Below are 18882 nucleotides of genomic sequence, written 5' to 3'. Positions count from 1 at the left end.
TTTCTGTTTTCAGTAGTTTATTTGCTGAGCGAGGGGTAGTAAGATGTTCTTCGTGTTTCACTGTTGCAGTCATTACATTTGGATAATCTGTTGACAGGTTGCCCTCAGTCGGCCTGAATAACAAAGTCTTGGGTCCTGCGTCGGTTGCTGTCTCTTCTTCCATGACGTCAGGGGTATAAAACATGCAGCTGATGCAATTTTATTCAGTCTTTCTTGCCGAGCGGTGCCCGAAGCAGAAGCAGTTCGCAAGTGCCGGTCGGCCAACTTCTGAAATTTTTGCATTCGAGTTTCAGAACCAAAGTCTTCAAACTAAAGTTAAGTACCCCGTTGGGGAAACTTTTTCTTGCTCCTTACCGATGTCAGTAAAAGTTAATAATTGCATTACTTGTGGGGAAGCATAATGATTTCCATTTATACTGTATTCCTTGCCTAGGCCCAGATCATAACGTGCCTTGCTGTCGGTTTTGTGCTAATTTAACCAAAGCACTGTTAATTGTCGGTATAGTTTTGCTTCTAAATATTTTGGATCAAGATTTAATTATCCTGAAATGTCGTTGGTTAGTATTCCGACTACCGGAGTTCACAAAAAACGCAAATAAAAAGACCGAGACAGACCATTGAGGTCCAAAACTGACAATGAAGCTTCTCCTAAGCCAGTCGCTGGTTCGCCGGTACTCAGTGAGGCACTTTCGCAGCCCCTGATACCCGCTACTTTTGAGTCGCAGGCTTCTACTGAGACCCATGTGGAGGCTGGTATGCCATGAGATTCTCAGAGTATTGAGCCCGCGGATGTCTCTCCCTTGGATGGGTCCAGAGCCACTGAGCAGGCACCGGCTTCTGATGGTGTTTTCAGGCCTCAACATTTTTATATAAAACCGACGCCAGCCTCAAAAACAAGGGCAAAAGCATCTTCTATGTCTAAAAAACCGATGCATGAGCCACGTGCTCAGGCCCCTATGCCTAAAAAACAGATGATCAAAATGGCTGAGGGCTTAATTATCATGATCAGGGGTTCCCAACCCCCCCCCTGCTAAGAGGCCTAGGCAAGGCACTGATTATGAATCTTCAGATCAGGTTTCCATTTCTTCTGATTCCTCTTCTGATCAGGAATTTTTCATTCCACCCTATGAGGATTCTGATACAGAGGAATCCATCCCATCTGCTTTTTCTCCTGAGGATTACTCTTTTGGTGAAACTTTGTATACTTTAAGGGAACATTTTCACTGGGAGAGTCAGGACTTTTCTGAATCAAAAAAGAGGCTTAGGGATTCCTTCTTCCTCAGCATAGGCCTTTGGCTATAACTCCTGTGTTAGACATTGTTGATGTGTTTTCGGAATCAAGCATGGCTCCTGATTCCCTGCCTCCGGCTCCTAGTAAGGCAGACAGATATTACAGGGTTCCTGACTCATACAAATTTCTAATCAAAAATCCTGCTGCTGACCCTGATACTATTTCACAGGGTCCCAAGGGTGTTAAGGCCTCTACAGCCAAAAATCCTACCCCCTCTGATAGAGATTCCAGAGGGCTGAATAGATGGGGAATTATACGTCTGCTACCTTGGCAATCAGAGCCTTAAACTGCCAATTTCATATGCTTAAATATCAACAGCATGTTATGGGCTTACTGAAGCAGAAAATTATGTTGATTTCTGATTGTGTGGAAAATAAAGAATTACAGGAATTATTGCATTCAGCAGAACAGGTTGGCAAGCATACTTTGCAATGTGATTTTGATTCCTTGGAGGCCTCTTGCAGGGCCACAGTTACTGGATCTGTGATTAGAAGGCATGCCTGGCTCAAGGAGCAAAATCTGCATGATCATGTTAAAGCTAAATTGTTGGATGCCCCCTTGCAGCATGACACTCTGTTTGGTAATAAGGCAAAAGAGGTTTTAAAGAAAATGGAAGACAAAGCTAAATCTATGCAAACTGTAAAAGATTTCTTGCAAGTGCAGCCACCCAGGTTCAGTAGGCACTGGCCTACTAAAAATTGGTCCTTTCTGGTGTCCCAACAGAGCCACTCAAAGCAAATCCAGGTGCTCAAAAGGCTCCAGATACCAATCACAGGGTTCTTACAGGTCAAAGCAATGGGGTGCCTCCACCTCCAAATCTGGAGGAAACAAAGGACAACCCTACAGTAAACAGTCTCAATGACTTTCCTCTACCATTACCAAGCACTTATCTTTTGGCAGCCCCCTTGGGGGGAAAACTAGCACTTCATTCAAAAAATTGGCAGTTTATTACCCAGGACAAGTGGGTATTGAACATAGTATCCCAGGGGTACAGATTTCATTTCCATACTTTGCCAATTCCAAATGGATGGCCAGATCTGCCACAAAATCAGTGGGCCAAGGCTCAGAAACAAGTTATGTCCCTCATGGATATGAGGGCTATTCAACCACTACCAGAAAAGGAAAAAGGACAAGATTTTTAGTCAAGGCTCTTCCTGGTACCCAGAAAAGACAATTCTTGGTGTCCAATACTGGATTTATCGATTTTGAACAAGTTCCTGGACATTCCAAAATTCAAAATGCTGACTTTACAACAGCTACTGCCTATGCTGGGCAGAAACGCTTGGTTAGTGGCTCTAGACTTAAGAGGCATACCTGCATATCCCAATAAGGGAATCATGCAGAAGATACCTCCGCTTCAAGGCAGGTGTTCTGCATTACCAATTCTCTGCACTGCCCTTTGGCTTATCTACTGTGCCCAGGGTCTTTACAAAGTGCCTGGCACCAGTAATTGCATTCTGCAGACAAAGTGGTTTACAAATTTATCCTTATCTGTACGACTGTCTCATTCAAGCAGAGGACAAGGACACTCTTCTTCAACATCTGGCGTTTGTAAAGAGGCTTCTAACATGCCTGGGGTACACTATAAACGAAAAGAAATCCCAACTGGGTACCCTGTCAAATAATTACATTCCTGTGTGCAAGCTTAAATACAACTGCCCAGATGGCTTACCTTACGCCAGACAAACAAAGGCAACTGACAATATACTTCAAACAAATGGCAACAAAAACCCAGTTATCTGCAAGACAAATTCTGCAGGCTTTGGGGTTCATGGCATCCTGCATTCTACTAATTCCATATGCAAGACTGCATATGAGGAAACTTCAATGATTTCTAAAAAGTTTATGGAGCCAACATTGTCACAGTTTGGAAATAATGATACCTCTCATTCCCTGCCTACAACAGGAGTTTCTTTGGTGGGCAGAGACATGTCACCAAAACAAGGGACTGTCTTTCACTCTACCCCCTGCCACCCACACCCTGACTACAGACGCATCAGACTATATGCTTGGGGGGCCCACCTGTCGGGGAGATGCATTCAGGGCAAATGGAGCCCAAAACAAATGCATCTGCATATCAACCAGAAAGAGATGCTAGCTGTTCAGAATGCTCTGACAGCCTTCAAGGACTTACTTCATCCAGGACAACTACTGATAAAGACGGACAACACCATGATTATGTGGTACATAAACAAGCAGGGTGGTACACATTCTTACCCCCTTTGCAGACTAGCCATGACATTGTAGAACACGGCTTTGACTTACCAAATACATCTTCAAGCTCAATTCCTGCCAGGAAAACAAAATACACTGGCAGACAACCTAATCAGAAATCTTATGGACCCACACAAATGGAAACTGGATCCACAAATCTTCAGCATGTTAGCACGGAAATGGGGGAGCTCAGACATAGATCTATTTGCCTCTCCCCAAAATTATCAGCTGGACAAATTCTGCACAAGAATTCATCACAAAAAAGCATGAAAAGTAGACGCCCTATCCTTCAGTTGGAAAAACCTATTAGTCTATACCTTTCCACCTCTTCTCTCCAAGGTCTTACTAAAAGTCAGACAGGAAAAAACAAAAATGATCCTAGCTGCTCCGAACTGGCCTCGGCAACACTGGTACCCACTTCTAAGGAATATGTCTCAACTCCCCCCTTGGTACTTGCCTCAAATACCTCATCTACTGTCTCAGCAGAACAATCAAATTTTGCACACACAGCTCCAAACTCTGAACCTTGCAGCATGGCTGATCATTTGATTATTCAAACAACACCTCTCAGTAAATCTGTGATGGATGTCATTTTGGAAGCCAGAAGGCCTAGTACTACAAAATCTTATGCTGATAAATGGAAGAAATTCTGTGCTTGGAACCAATCGCAAGGAAAAGACGCAGCAAAGCCCAATACTCCTCAGATTTTACAATATTTGACTGAGATGCTTGACAAGGGCCTATCTTTTTCTTCAATAAAAATCCATGCCTCTGCCATCTCGGCTCATTACAACACAGAGCCTCCCTTTTTTTCTCATCCTCTTCTTAAACAGTATCTTCGAGGGGCCAAAAATTTAAGGCCTCCCAGAAGATCTCCAACTCCTGTATGGGACCTCAATTTCATGCTGGAAAAACTCACCCTGCCTCCTTTTGAACCAGCAGCTACTGCGGATATAAAATTTCTATGTTGGAAAACAGCTTTTCTCTTGGCAGTCACTTCAGCAAGAAGGGTTTCAGAACTACAAGCTCTCATGGCAATGGAGCCTTTTATTATATTTTACCCGGACAGGGTGTCCCTCAGGACCAATCCTTCTTTTATGCCTAAGGTGGTATCCAGTGTGGCTCCTAACCAGACCATTCATCTGCCAACATTTTACCCAAATCCACAGAACAAGGGGGAGCAGATTCTGCATTCATTGGATGTGCACAGACAACTAAGATTCTACTTAAACAGGACCAAATCTCTAAGAAAATCTGAGCAACTACTGGTAGCATTTGCTGCAGGGTCAGAGGGGAAGGCTATATCAAAGCAGACTGTTTCTAAGTGGATAAGCCACTGCATTTGTTTCTATTTGCACCATGGTAAACCGGTGCCCAAGTGGATCAGATCACATTCCACCAGGGCTACCTCTACTTAAGCAGTTTTTTCTCAGAGGAGTTCCAACCAAAGACATTCTAGAAGCTGTTACTTGGAGCTCTGTTCTTACCTTCACAAAGCATTATCATTTACCTCTCTTTTCCAAATCCAGGGCAGGATTTGCCACTGCAGTCCTGCAGGGCCTTATAGCCGCTCCTAATGCTGTTTAGTTCCATCCTCAGCTTTGGGATTCTACCCAAATGTAATGACTGCAACAATGAAACACGAAGAACATAGTACAGTTGTGTACACTTACCATAAATGTAGATGTTCGAGTATATTCACTGTTGCAGTCCGGGTTACCCACCCGCCATCCCCCTTTCTATACCTTTCCTTTCCTTCACTATACTCAAAAGCCTTTGTGGTGTATTTGCTTTTAGTTGAAGGTAAAGTTTATGTTTCTAAAAGTGCATCTATATATTTACTGTTTATATATATATATATATATATATATATATATGTATATATATATATATATATATATATATATATATATATATAATATGTGTGTGTGTGTGTGTGTGTATATATTTTTTTTGCGCTCCCCATTTGGGGGGCACCTGACATCTGGGGCAAGAAAAACTGAATAAAATGGTGTTGGCTGCATGTTTTATACCCCTGACGTCATGGAAGAGGAGATGGCAACCGACGCAGGACCCAAGACTTTATTCAGGCCGACTGAGGGCAACCTGCCAGCAGATTACCCAAATGTAATGACTGCAACGGTGAATACACTTGAACATCCACATTTATGGTAAGTGTACACAACTGTACTATTTCTCTAGGGGGTGATAAGAGTACTGAGAATAGGAGTATTATTGGGCTGATAAAGTATGTTAGCTGATTTTGTAGCTCTGGCCATCCTAGCTGTTTAAGATTTAAACAGTAGTGGGTTCTAAAAGGTGAGCCTCTGGCAAATCTGGCAATGTTGTTATAGCAGGTTGCCAGTTTAGTAAGGTTACTTTTAGAAAGATTGGTATATATAGGTGAGGCGTACAAGAGGGTAGAGATGAGGTAGGTATGGGCAATGGTGGTTCTGGTTTCAGGGGTTAGGAAAGATTTTATTCTGTAGAGAGCCAAGTTTTCTGTTAACAGTTTTGATAGTCGAGTTGATATGCGAGTCAAAGTTAAGGTGTTGTTCAATTGTTATGCCTAATAGTTTAGTGGATGGGTCTGGTTTAATGATAGTACCATTATTGGCTTTGATGGTGAGGTCAATAGGAGAGGACTTTAGTGTCGGAGTGAAAAGCAGTATTTTAGTTTTTTTGACATTTAATAGGAGGTATCGTTGTAGAAACCATTTTTCAACAGGGTTAAATACAGTTTGAGTAATGGTTTGAAGCGCAGTTGGTGAGGGGGGCAGTACAAACTAGTCTCGAGTCATCTGCATATTGAATGCAGGTGGTTTGGGCAATGTGTAAGTGTAGATCGTTAATGAGTATCGAGAAGACTAGAGATCCCAGGATTGAGCCTTGTTGGGGACCCCTAGTGTAAGAGAAAGAGGAGTAGAAAGGTTGTTGTCCCAGAGGACAGCTTGCTGTCCTTTTTCCTAAATAGGACTTGAACCATTGAAGTCCCTGTGAGGTGAATGAGAGTGATTTTAATATGTCTAAAAGTATTTGATGGTTCACCATATCAAAGTTTTTTGAGAGGTCAATAAAGAGTGCAGCAGAGAGGGTTATTATTGTTACGATGTTTGTTGATGCAATCAGAGAAGGATAAGAGAGCAGTAGTAGTAGTACTATGAAAGGGCCTGAAGCCATGTTGACAGTCTGCAAGTAGGTTATTTTGGAGAAGGTGATCAAGTAGTTATTGATGAATACATTTTACCATTACTTTGGCAAGAGGAGATGGTAGGGCTATGCGGCGATAGAAAGTTCTGTTGAGTTACCACCCTTATGGAGTGGGATTATGTGAGAGATTTTCCAGAGAGATGGGATGGAGCCTTCGGTAATAGTTCTATTAATTAGTATGGAAACAGGGTAGGACAGTACTTTTGCTGCAGCTTGTAGGTATTCGGCTGGTAGGTGATCGGCATGGTTTAAGCCTGGTAAGTAGTTTGAAGATGAGAGATGTAGGAACGGTCTTTAAGTAAAAGGTAGGGGGTGTTTTAGTAAGGGAAGAGGGGAGGGTTGAGCTGCCAGGAGGTAAGGAGTTAGCAAGAGGTTGAACAGTTTCTGTAAAGAAGGTATTTAGGGCATTGGCAATCTCATTAGGGGAGTTTAAGGAGAGACCTGCAGGGGTTAGAGTCTTGGTGTGGCCTGGGTGTAAAAGTATTTATAGCTGACCAGAAAGTTTGAGGTTTTTGTTTTATTCAAGCTCCTTCTCCCAGCAGTTTATTGCAGGATCTTTAGTTTACGATTTCCCTGTTACACAGTCTGGGTTCACCATAGACAGCTAGAAATCAGTTCTGATACCTTCCTAGGATCAGTTTTTTCCCTCAGATGCAGGCTTTCCTCAGACCATTCCCATGCTGGCTTCTCTTCCTGTCTTCAAGTTGCTGTCCCTAACAACCTTTTCTAGTCTCCTGTCCCTCTTCCCCTTCACGGCCAGGGAATTTCTCAAGGTTCTAGAATTCATTGTCTTCACCATTCCTGTGCTCCTCCTCGCTAGTCCCCATATGAGGAAATTTCAGTGGTACCCGAAATTGGTGTGGCTCCAGCATTGCCACCCCCTCTCTTGTTCCCTGTTCCTTATTTTTCCTGTCTATAGGACAAGCTTCCATAAACTGTCACAATTAAGGGCTTCTTTTTCAGCCTCCAATTCCTCCTCGGGTGCTTTTCATTGATGCCTCAATCATGGGATGGGGGTGCCTGTTGTGGCCCCACCAAAAGTCCAAGCATTCTGGTCTCGTCAGAGGCCAAATCACATCAGTGTAAAACAGATGAGGGCTCTCCTTTTGGCTTTGTAAGCTTTTCATTCCGTCTTTCATCCCAGGCCCATCAGTCTTCACTCACAAAACCGCAGTGATGTGGTTATGTCAATAACTGGTGGGCGCAAGGTCCTACCTCATTGCAGACTGGCTTTTCGTATTTTGGATCTAGCTATCCAGTATCAGGTGACTCTTCAGGTAGTTTACACTCCCTTCTTAGCAAACAGCTTCCTCTATTCTGTCCCAGACTCCAAAGTCCACTGACTTGGAAAGTGGATACTCGGCCTTTTACTTGGAAAGGGGATGTTTCTGTATGACTTTCCCAAAATCTTGCTGGTGACTCCCTTTGTGCCCAGACAGCATTGGTTCCCCTTCTGTCTCACTTGGCCAGGAACAGTTACCACAAGTTACCTCACCAGTTAGATCTTCGCACATAAGATGAGGTATCTCTTTTCTGTCCCTACCTGTTCACTCTTCAACTGAAACTAGGTGAGAGGGTTTTGATCCCTTTTAGCCTACTCTTTTCTGAGGATGTGCTTTGGAATCTGCAGGAGCAGACCCCCCCCCCCCCGCCAACCTAGTTTGGTTTTACTGAACAATATAAAACAAAAAAAAAAACAGAGAATTTAAATCAAACTAGGTGGGGGGCTCTACCTCCCTAACTATATATACTAACTCCAGGGTCGCACTACAGTGGGGAAAAGGACGTATCCCTTTTATTTGCCTTACAGTGCACTGCAAGTACTACTTGTCAGTCAAATGAAGGTAACCCAAATATATATATATATATATATATATATATATATATATATATATATATATATACACACACACACACACACATATATATATATACACACACACACACACACACACACCCACCCTACGGAGATATATATATATATATATATATATATATATATATATATATATATATATATATATATATATTACACACACGTATATCTTGTTTGTGTCTTTCGGCTTTTTCCGGTTAGGGGTCGCCACAGCGGAACTCCGGTCCGCTAATGATTGGTAGTTGATTTTTACGTGCCGAGTTACCAGCCCTGACGCACAACCTTCAACGAATGTACGCCCATTCACGTATGTCTCCACGCAGAAGACACTCTAGCTGAGAATCGAACCGGACAGCGTCTTACTGTGAGGCGACAACGCTACCGCAGCACCACCACCGCTATTACACACACGTTTAAAAATTCTCTATGTAGTACTTTGGAAATGTTGGCAAAACAAATGGTCTTAACTTCGTTTGTGTTGGGATATAGGATCTGAATTGTCTAGATATAGTAAGGCCTTTCTAAGTTTATTGCTGCTGCCTGCCAAAAGAACCAATTACTAGAAAATGGAGGTCTACAGTAAATGAAGTATTGATTATGGGAAAGAAAAAAATGGAGGTGGTATCCTTAGAAAAAGGAAGGATCACATTTCATAGAAACAATTAGAATTTGTGGAGACATTACATGCAGAATCAGGTTCAGGAGTGTGGTATAAGGAAATGCAACATTGAGCTTTTTATGTACAATGTTGGTGTGTGAAAATTGTTAAAAAGAAAACACACTGCTAAGTGTAACTGTGGTTTGTTTTACTCATAATGTATATACACCCATATTGCTGTTTAAAAATGTGATGATTTAGTAAAGTTTTAAAGTCAGAGATATAATAAGAAAGCAAATTAGATATTAAATTATTTGTCCTCTAGAGAAACCTTCACCATATTTGTCCGTTGTCACTTGGTGTATGGGGCAGTTGATGTTTGGGTGTGGATATTTATTGTCTTAATGCTGTTTTATAAGGACTGTGCAGACAAAAAAACTGGTTTGTTTCCTGATGCTTACTAAAGCCACCATTTCAGTCTAATGCTTTTATTACAAGCTTGTTTACAGAATAAGTGTACATAGTCGATAGGAAAACATTGTTATGGTTGAGTACTAGTGCTGCTCTATATAATCATGTCCTAAACTGGGGTATTGCAAAGCTATGGATGTACTTTGCTTGCTTTGGTGGTAGCGTTACAAAGAAAAAATTCTCCATTGGGGTCAGATCTAAAGCTTTCAGACCAGTCAGCCTGTTAGAACCAGTAGTGATTGTTTTTTTTTAATAGGCCAGTTAAGGCGGACTTCGGTAAAAAAAAAAAAAAGGCTAATTACTGTTGTTCGAATCTCTTTATAAAACGGTTTTCTACTGAATTTGGACTAAATGACTTACTGAGATTGTTGCTTTAAATTTAATGCACTTCCATAAAAGACATTGTAGAAACAGCTTTAACTACATGAAGTTGTATGTGGTTTGATTTAATAATCAGCTGACTTTGGGGTGCAGTGTGATACTAATTAAACTACATTTCTTATCTGTTTTAGTTCATTGCATGACTTGGTTAATTATAGTCATGATTGGGATTAAGTGAGAAGGTTAATGGCAAAGTGCTACTACCATTTCTCCTTTTTGCTCAGTGTTAATATAAAATATCTCCCTTGTTTTCGTTAGGTGAACTCTGGGTTCTTCAGCGAAAGTGACTCTAAGGTGGTGGCCAAGTCAATCAGGGATCGAGTCAATCTGATAAAAAAGACAAGGGAGAGGAAATTGCTGAACCGAAGCATGGAAGATCGTCGGGATTCTCAGTCAAAGCCAGCTGGTGTGTCCTTGTTACTGGGGGTTTCACTGAGTACAGTGTCTGCACGAGGTATCCTTGAAGCAGAGGAAACTGAAGTGGATCAGCACATTAAACAGCTCCAACAGCAACAGTCTTTGCAGACTGGTTCTGTTCTTGGTGAGTAGTGTACCAGTCATGACCTTTTGTGTTTTATCTCCTTGTGACTATTAAGTATCATTATTTTTTATTCCCCCATTTAACATCATCCAAAGACAAATAGTACAGGAGGCAAGAGTTGAGAATTAACATACTGTCATTCTGTGGGAAGTTAGGACGTTTTTGTTCTGCTCCTAATCCATTCCAGTGTTGACAAGCAGACATAGTGTAATACTCTGCTATGCTGGGCTATTACATGGGTACATGCCTCTGCACCCCCACTGTGCATAGCAAGAGAGAAGTGCTCACGTTGTGTGAGTCATGCCACCGTGTCCAACCTTCTCACATAGAGCATTTGCCCATGGTTTGATCCACAGGTATCACTCATACAGTTGAAATTACTGCAACAACTTCCCCAGGATAGACAAGCTAGCATCAGATGGCCACTGCCAACCTCATGGCTGCTCCAGCACCTGGGCTGCTACTCAAACCTCGGTCATGTGGCTCATAGTATTTTTGTTTGTCAGTGCCACAGAGCTGGCTTACTGTATATGGCCTTTGTCATATGGTTCATTTTATTTTCTAAGTTGCTTGTTGCTTACTTCAAGTACACGTTTTTCATTTGCTCTGGAAAGTGGTAGTCTTTGACTGTACATAATATTTTCAGTTACTACATTTAATACATGCACTCATGATGTTTACAGTCAAGTGTTACTACTTAGTTACATTATTTGGACATTAGTTTCCCAAATGCATTGGTTTTCAGCTGTGTAAGGCAGGAAGAAAGTTAATCGGGTTTAGTACACAACTGTACATGTTCAATATTTAGATCACTTTTGCAGTACCCTAAGCGATTTGGGCTATATCCTGTGTAGGATATGACCTCTGGCCTACTTTCAAAGTTGCAGGTCACTTTCCACGTGCTCTAACTGCCAGGAGCTCAAGCAGAGCCACACAGAAGTCCAATCAACAAAAACTTTCCTTGCTGCTGGTGTGTGCTCCATCTGTGGCTTTGTGAAACTGATGGTTGACTTGCAACTCTTCAAGGCTGGACAGATAAGTACCCTTCTGGAGAAAAACCTTCTAGATTGTTTTTCAGGAAAACTGTGTTTTATTGTGAATCAAATTATTTTATGGTAGGAAAGTTCATTTGTACTGTCATGATATATAGAGGAGTTTCTTGGTATATGTTTGTATCAGAAAACTGTATAAAATGTTTGATTTTTTATATATACTACTTCTGCATATTTTATATAGGCTTAGTGTGTTCATAGGAAGTAACTAGGCTAAATGGCCTTAGGGCTCTTACAAGCCTAGCCAAGTTCTACCCTTATTTTCAGGGTCAGCACCTATTGCCCCTGTCCAAGAGGGACAAAGGTGGAACCCCCAGGGTGAATTTATGGTTAATCATCTAGTTGTCCAGATTGCATTTGAAGAGGGCCAAATTTCCCCTATTATAAATATCACCATGGATCTCCCTGAAAGGAGGCACCTAGCGTATTGGGACTAATCCTGACAAAGGATAGATAAACACAGAAAATACACACATGCCTTTGTATGTGTGATGAAAAATTTGTATTTTGAGAATGTTTTTATACTTCCTACATTTTTTTTGTAAATTTGGCGTGTTAATAGGCCATTGTGGGACAGAAGCTAAAAACTGTTGCTTTGAAGTTGTACACAATCCAAACTTACTAGCAACTTAACTGCTCACTATCAATTTTACTCCTTTAATTCCTTTTTTTTCTAATTCTGAATGCCTTCAAAGGTGCAGGCATGCTGATGTTCTTGGGAAGCTTCTTTGCCCATGATGCAATGAGAGGCTACAGCTAATGATTGCAAAGCCCTGGCTTGTCTTGTCAGATCACATTTCCATTCGCTTAGAAAGGCTGTTTGTTTAAGAATCTTCAATAAAAGTCAGTGGACTTTTTTGTGGTGATTCTTGCATATTTTTTTCTGCTTGGGTTACACCATCTTATGAGTTCTTAAAGAACATTAAAATAGCTGAGTTAATGTAGCCTTTTTAAAAATGTGTTTTTTGTTTTTTTTTTTTTTGCAAGTTCCGGGTGCTGTCTTGATCTTCTTCCCTTGTGTTGTAGCAAGTATGTTATGGCTTAGCTGTGCAAGCCAGAAAGTTTAGTGAAGTTCTTGTCAGTGGTTATCAGGTTTATTTGCCTGCATATTATAAAATATTATGTGGGTTTATGGCCCCAGGGTTGAGGAATCAATGCAGCTGCTTTACTTGATAGTACACAGGAAAGTTGTGAATTTTGGGATTAGCTTTATGATCTTAATGGGATTGAAATAACCAAACAAAAAAGGTTCATGTATGTTAGATTTTTCTCTCGTGTCAGAAAACTTTCAGATACAAGTTAAATGATGAAAGTATAGGATAGTCAAATTCCTAAAGAAGGCATAATAAAGCACACACTGTGTTGGTGCTGAATGAAATCTTGGGGAAGCTAAGGTCGAAATGCATTTGTGGACCAAACCGTTAAATTGTTAATTTTGTGTTGTAGTTGTCCTTGATGAATTATTTTATTATTTGGTAATTATCTTGTGGTGGTAAGGCTTTTTGTGTCCTTGTGATCTTTACAGCTTTGTTGTTTGGAGCTTTCTGAACTTGGTGTTTGGACAGGATCTGGTGCTTTTGGGAACTGTCATTTAATTTTTTTTGCCTCAGAATTTCTGTCAGGAGGTTTAATACCTCTCTTTCAGAATTCCTTTCCGGCTAGACTATGGGACAGTTACCACTGTCCTCAGGTCCCCCAAAAGAAAATTTCAAACTAACTTTTGTAGACTGGTAATGTTTACGTACAATTGCTGCTTGCCTTCCACAGGAAAGAGGCACCCTTTTTGGCATGACTATGGAACACGAGAGATAGGAACACCTGCAGGCAAGGGTCAAATGAATCCACAGCAGTGTATAATCCAGAAAAGAAGACTTCGACCACCACAACGAGCAGCAACAAGCAGCGTAATAAAAACAAACTAAACTAGAAATAAAGCAAGAATTTTACTAAAAAAAGGTGAGCACTTTCATGGAAAACCGCTTCCTCAGACCTTATTACAAAACAACAAACCACAGCCCTTATCAAGAGAACTACACCAATCAGTACACACAAATCTAAGTACCAGCCAATAAAAACACATATAGCAGACACATAATTTAAATATGACATCAGTAGTGACATCTGCTAATCATTAATAAAACAAAGCTGCTGAATCAATCAACTCAATGAAATAGGCCCCTCTTATGAAGCACTGTCCTTAAAGAAATATTGTCCTTTAAACCAGGTTTAACATTGGCTCACAGTTTAATAATTCATTGTAGTTCTTTGCACTCATTCTTATTCGCAATATCACCACCCCGTAAATCCTCATTTAACATTTCAAGGATAGCAAATTTAAAACAGTGAGCAGCACCGCATTCTACAAAATGTTTCGCTAAAGCATTAGCCATACTATTATTCTTGATATCCCCTACATGCTCCAAAATCCTGTCCTTCAACATCCTATTTGCTTTGCCATCATAGTAAGAGTCTCATGCTCGACACAAAGCCAAGTAAACAATGTTAGCACTCTTGCAGTCAGCATAGAAACCAATGTATATATGAGAATTACAGGCAGAAAGACTGGTGCCACTAGTGACAAGTATATACTTGCAGGCTTCACAGGAACGGCATGGAAACATGCCTAGCTGATCGGAACAAGACAAAGAAGGTTTATGGAAAGGCCCTGTAACAAAACATGCTTAAGCGACTGATTATTGTTGATTGGTTAATAAGGGCTGTGGTTTCTTTTGTATTAAGGTCCGAGGAAGCGTTTTTCTGTGAAAGAGCTCACCTTTTTATTAAAATTCTTGTTTTATTTCTAGTTTAGTTTGTTTTTATTATGCTGCTTTTTGCTGCTCATTGCTGTGGTGGTTGAAGTCTTCTTTTTGGATTGTGACTATGGAATAGACAACCAGTCTCATGGTCGTTACTTCTTCAAGCCACAAAAAGAAACAAAATAAGCAAACAGCCTTTGCCAACATAGCAAGCTTGTAGTTTGCCTCAGCCACAGGTGGGTGACTTGCTGTGGCTATTTGTTGCACCTCAGACCACTCATCTTTTACCCCCGGATCACCTCCATTGTAGCACTTACAGCAACTATGGACCTGGGTTAGTCCTGTCATCTGCAGCTTTTTGGGTGTCCTCAATGGGCAGAGGAGAGTCACTGTTGTCAGTCCTGTGAAAAACAACAGGGAAGGCTTCCCTGTTTAGTCAGAAAGTTGTGCTCAACCACGAGGGAAGCTGCTACCATTAATAACACAGTTGGCCCTATTCCTCCTGTCAAAAAGAAACCAAAAACTGAGCATGTATCTACTCCCTCTCAAATTTTTTAAAACAGGAGTAGTTTACTAGATCTGGCTTGGGGTTTAATTCAGGCTACTGATCCTTCATATAAGGTGGTCTTGTAAGAGAAAGAGGGATGCCTCTTTTCTGACGAGAATCAAGGTTTTGAATCTGGACAGGAAGATGGAGGAGTAGGTAGAGTTTTCTGCTCAGATTTGATTTTTTTTGTGTGTGTATGTTTATGCCAGTGTGTAGACTTGAATTTTTTGTTTTCCTAGTTTTGTCCTTTCAGGCCTTAGCCTCCCTGTCTCAGTTGGCATGAAAGCTATGAGGGCTTGACGTGAGCTGACCTAGGTTTGGTCATGTGGAATGTGCCCTGAAGCTTTAGAAGCTGGCCCACTGTTGCATCCTATGCAGGATGTAACCCATGTAGCTTTGACTACTGCAGCAGTGATCATTTGAACATCTACTGTTATGCTAAATTTACTTGCGCAACTGTACTTGCTAATTTGTTTGAGTTTCCAAGTGCATTTTGTTTTAAGTAATTAACTTGTGTGTAGGTTTTATAATTTAATTCAGTTCTGATATCTTTTGGGAATTAATTCCATGTTCCTGCTAAGCAGGTTAAATATAGTAAAGCAACATCACAACTGATGCATTTGATTTGTGACAGTTGCTTTACTTGTAGTCTAGGAGGGCTATACACTTGGGCAAGATGTTTTACTGTTGGATATGTTTTGGGTTACAGTGCAATGAAAAAGTATTTGCCCCCTTCTTGATTTCTTATTTTTTGCATGTTTGGCACACACAGATGTTTCAGATCATCAAACAAATGTAAATATTAGACAAAGATAACCCAAGTAAAAACAAAATGCAGTTTTTAAGGGATGATTTTATTTATTAAGGAAAAAACTATCCAAACCTACATGGCCCTATGTGTAAAAGTAATTCCCCCCTAAACCTAATAACTGGTCGTGGCACCCTTAGCAGCAACAACTGCAATCATACATTTGCGATAACTTGCAATGAGTCTTTCACATCACTGTTGAAGAATTTTGGCCCACTCTTCTTTGCAGAATTGTTTTTTTAATTCAGCCATATTGGAGGGATTCCGAGCATGCACCGTCTTTTTAAGGTCATTACATAGCATCTCAATTGGATTCAAGTCTGGACTTTGACTAGGCCACTCCAAAACCTTCAGTTTGTTTTTGTTTTTTTTAAGCCATTCGTAGGTGGACTTGGTGTGTTTTGGATCATTGCTCTGCTGCAGAACCCAAGTGCGCTTCAGCTTGAGGTCACGAACCGATGGCCAGACATTCTTCTTCATGATTTTTTGGTAGAGAGCAGAATTCATGGTTCCATCAATCACAGCAAGTCGCACAGGTCCAAAAGCAGCACCAGACCATCACACTACCACCACCATGTTTGACTGTTGGCATGATGTACTTTTTTTGAAATGCTGTGTTACTTTTACGCCAGATGTAACGGGATGCACACCTCCCAAAAAGTTCAACTTTTGTTTCATCAGTCCACAGAATATTTTACCAAAAGTCTTGGGGGTCATCAAGATATTTTTGGCAAAAGTGAGGCGAGCCTTTGTTCTTTTTGGTCAGCAGTGGTTTTCGCCTTGGAACTCTGCCATGCATGCCATTTTTGCCCAGTCTCTTTCTTATGGTTGAGTCATGAACACTGACCTTAACTGAGGCAAGTGAGGCCTGCAGTTCTTTAGATGTTGTTTTGGGTTCTTTTGTGACCTCTTTGATGAGTCGTCGCTGTGCTCTTGGGGTAATTTTTGTAGGCCCGGCCACTCCTGTGAAAGGTTCACCACTGTTCCATGTTTTCTCCATTTGTGGATAATGGCTCTCACCATGGTTCGCTGGAGTCCCAAAGCTTTTAGAAATGGCTTTGTAACCTTTTCCAGACTGATGGAGGTCAATTACTTTTTCTCATCTGTAACGGAGATGTTCTTCATTCCACATTGCTGCAGTCCTAACTATTGGGTAGTCCGCTGTCCAGTCGGCCCGAATACCAAAGTATATGGCTGACGTCGGTCAGGGCGCATTAGACTGACGTCAGTACGTCAGGGTACTAATGCGCATGACCGACGTCATATCCTCAGTCTTTTTTGCCGCATGGTCCGATGCAGAAGCAATTTTGCGAGTGCAGGTTGGCGTTCTGAAAGTTTCTGAAGTCAGAGTTTCAGACCGAATCAAAGTTGGCTAAGTACCCCGTTGGGGAATATTTTGGTTTTTTCTTGCCTCAGTATTTAACCGGATGTCAGAAAAAGTGAATAACTGTATTTCTTGTGGGAAACAGATACCTCATAGGGATTACCATACTTTGTGTATACCTTGTTTAGGGCCTGAGCACGACGTTGTTGGATGCCGCTCTTGTGCTAGATTTAATAAACGCACTATTAAGAGAAGGTTAGACTGTGCCAGGTTAGTTTTTGGAAAGCGTTGTAATTATAGAATGCCGTCGGATGCTCCGACGCCCACTTCGGGCAAAAAGCGTAAGGACAAAGCAGCAAAGCCTAGAGTGGAAGAACCGACAGTCCCTGACGTCGGTTCTTTAGAAGGCTTAGTGGAGCCGGAGGTTCTGCCAGGTGTTTCTTTGGAGTCTCAGGGAGAGACTTTATTGTTACAGGATGTATCCTCTCAGGAAGTAGGCCAGGCTGAGGGGGCTTCTCAGGTGGCTGTTCTTCCCTCTCTTCCTAAGGTAGTTAGAGCCTCCCCCTCTGTTTCCAAGGCTTCTTTGAGAGGCAGGCCAAGTGTAGCTTCAGTGGGGGTTTCTCCTAGTGCTTCAGGGTCTTTGCCTAAGAAACATATGCTTAAAATGGCAGAGGATTTGATTACTATGATTAGAGGTTCTATGCCCCCTCCTGATAAGAGGCCTAGGGTGGAACCTGAGTTTGAGAGTTTGGAGCACTGTTCGGAGGCTTCTGAGTCTTCGGCTGAAGACTTGCAGGAGTATCCTCCTTATTCTGATTCTGAGGTGGATGATTCTACTCCTTCAGCTTCTCCTCCTGAGGATTTTTCATTTTCAGAGACTCTGCATTCCATGAGGGAGCATTTTAAATGGGAAGGTCAAGATTTCTCTGATTCCAGGAAGAGGCTTAGGGAATTCTTGTTTTTACCACAGCATAGGCCTTTAGCTATACCTCCTGTTCTGAATGTGGTGGAAGATGTTTTTGCAGAGGCTTCCCTGAATCCTGATTCTTTGCCTCCTGCCCCAGTTAAACCGGATAGGTACTATAGGGTGCCTGAAGCTCATAAGTATCTTTTTAAGAGTCCTAGGGCAGACCCGGAAACTGTCTCTCAGGGGCCTAAAGGGGTGAAGGCCTCTGTTGTTAAAAATCCTGTTCCTCCTGATAAAGAGACAAGGGCTTTGGATAGATGGGGAAAGAAAGTGTATACTACTTCCACTTTAGCCATGAGGGCGTTGAATTGTCAGTTTCACATGTTAAAATATCAGAATTACCTCCTTTCACAATTGAAATCTAAGATGGATGCTCTGGCAGAAGGTCTTGAGTGTAAAGAGTTGCAGGATTTAGTTCATGTGTCTGAACAGGTGGGTAAACATTCCTTGCAGTGTGGTTTTGATGCTGTGCAGGCCTCCTCGAGGGTGGCTGCCACTGGTTCTGTTCTTCGTAGGCATGCCTGGTTGAGAGATCAGAATTTAGCTGAGCATGTTAAAACAAGGATTTTGGATGCTCCTTTGCAGTCTGATGTGTTGTTTGGTTCGCCCGTGGAAGCAGTTTTAAAGAAAATGGAGGACAAGGCTAAGTCTATGCAGACTGTTAAGGATTTTTTGCAGGTGCAGCCTCCGAAGTTCAGTAGAAATTGGCCTACTAAGGGATGGACTTATCCTGCTTATGATTCCCAGTCTAGGGGTAGGTCTAGACGTGGTAGGGGCAGAGCTCAAGGTTCTTTTAGGCCTAGGACAGGGAGTTCCCCTGCTCAGACTTCTGGTGAGGGCAGGGGT

The 18882-nt window shown here is 41.6% G+C and overlaps 1 protein-coding gene across 1 annotated transcript in view; it reads left to right on the top strand.

Moving 5' to 3' along the window:
• WNK3 (WNK lysine deficient protein kinase 3) overlaps positions 1–18882 on the top strand; it is a gene marked incomplete in the record, with an annotated part of 2462820 nt that overhangs the window by 457734 nt on the left and 1986204 nt on the right. Inside the window, 1 exon segment of the mRNA XM_044079290.1 lies at positions 10300–10582. Coding sequence (XP_043935225.1) covers positions 10300–10582 — 283 coding nt within the window.

Source organism: Protopterus annectens, chromosome 8.part0 (assembly GCF_019279795.1).
Source record: "Protopterus annectens isolate FY-2018-M chromosome 8.part0, PAN1.0, whole genome shotgun sequence".
NCBI lineage: Eukaryota > Metazoa > Chordata > Ceratodontiformes > Protopteridae > Protopterus > Protopterus annectens.
This window is presented reverse-complemented; position numbering and strand designations above follow the sequence as displayed.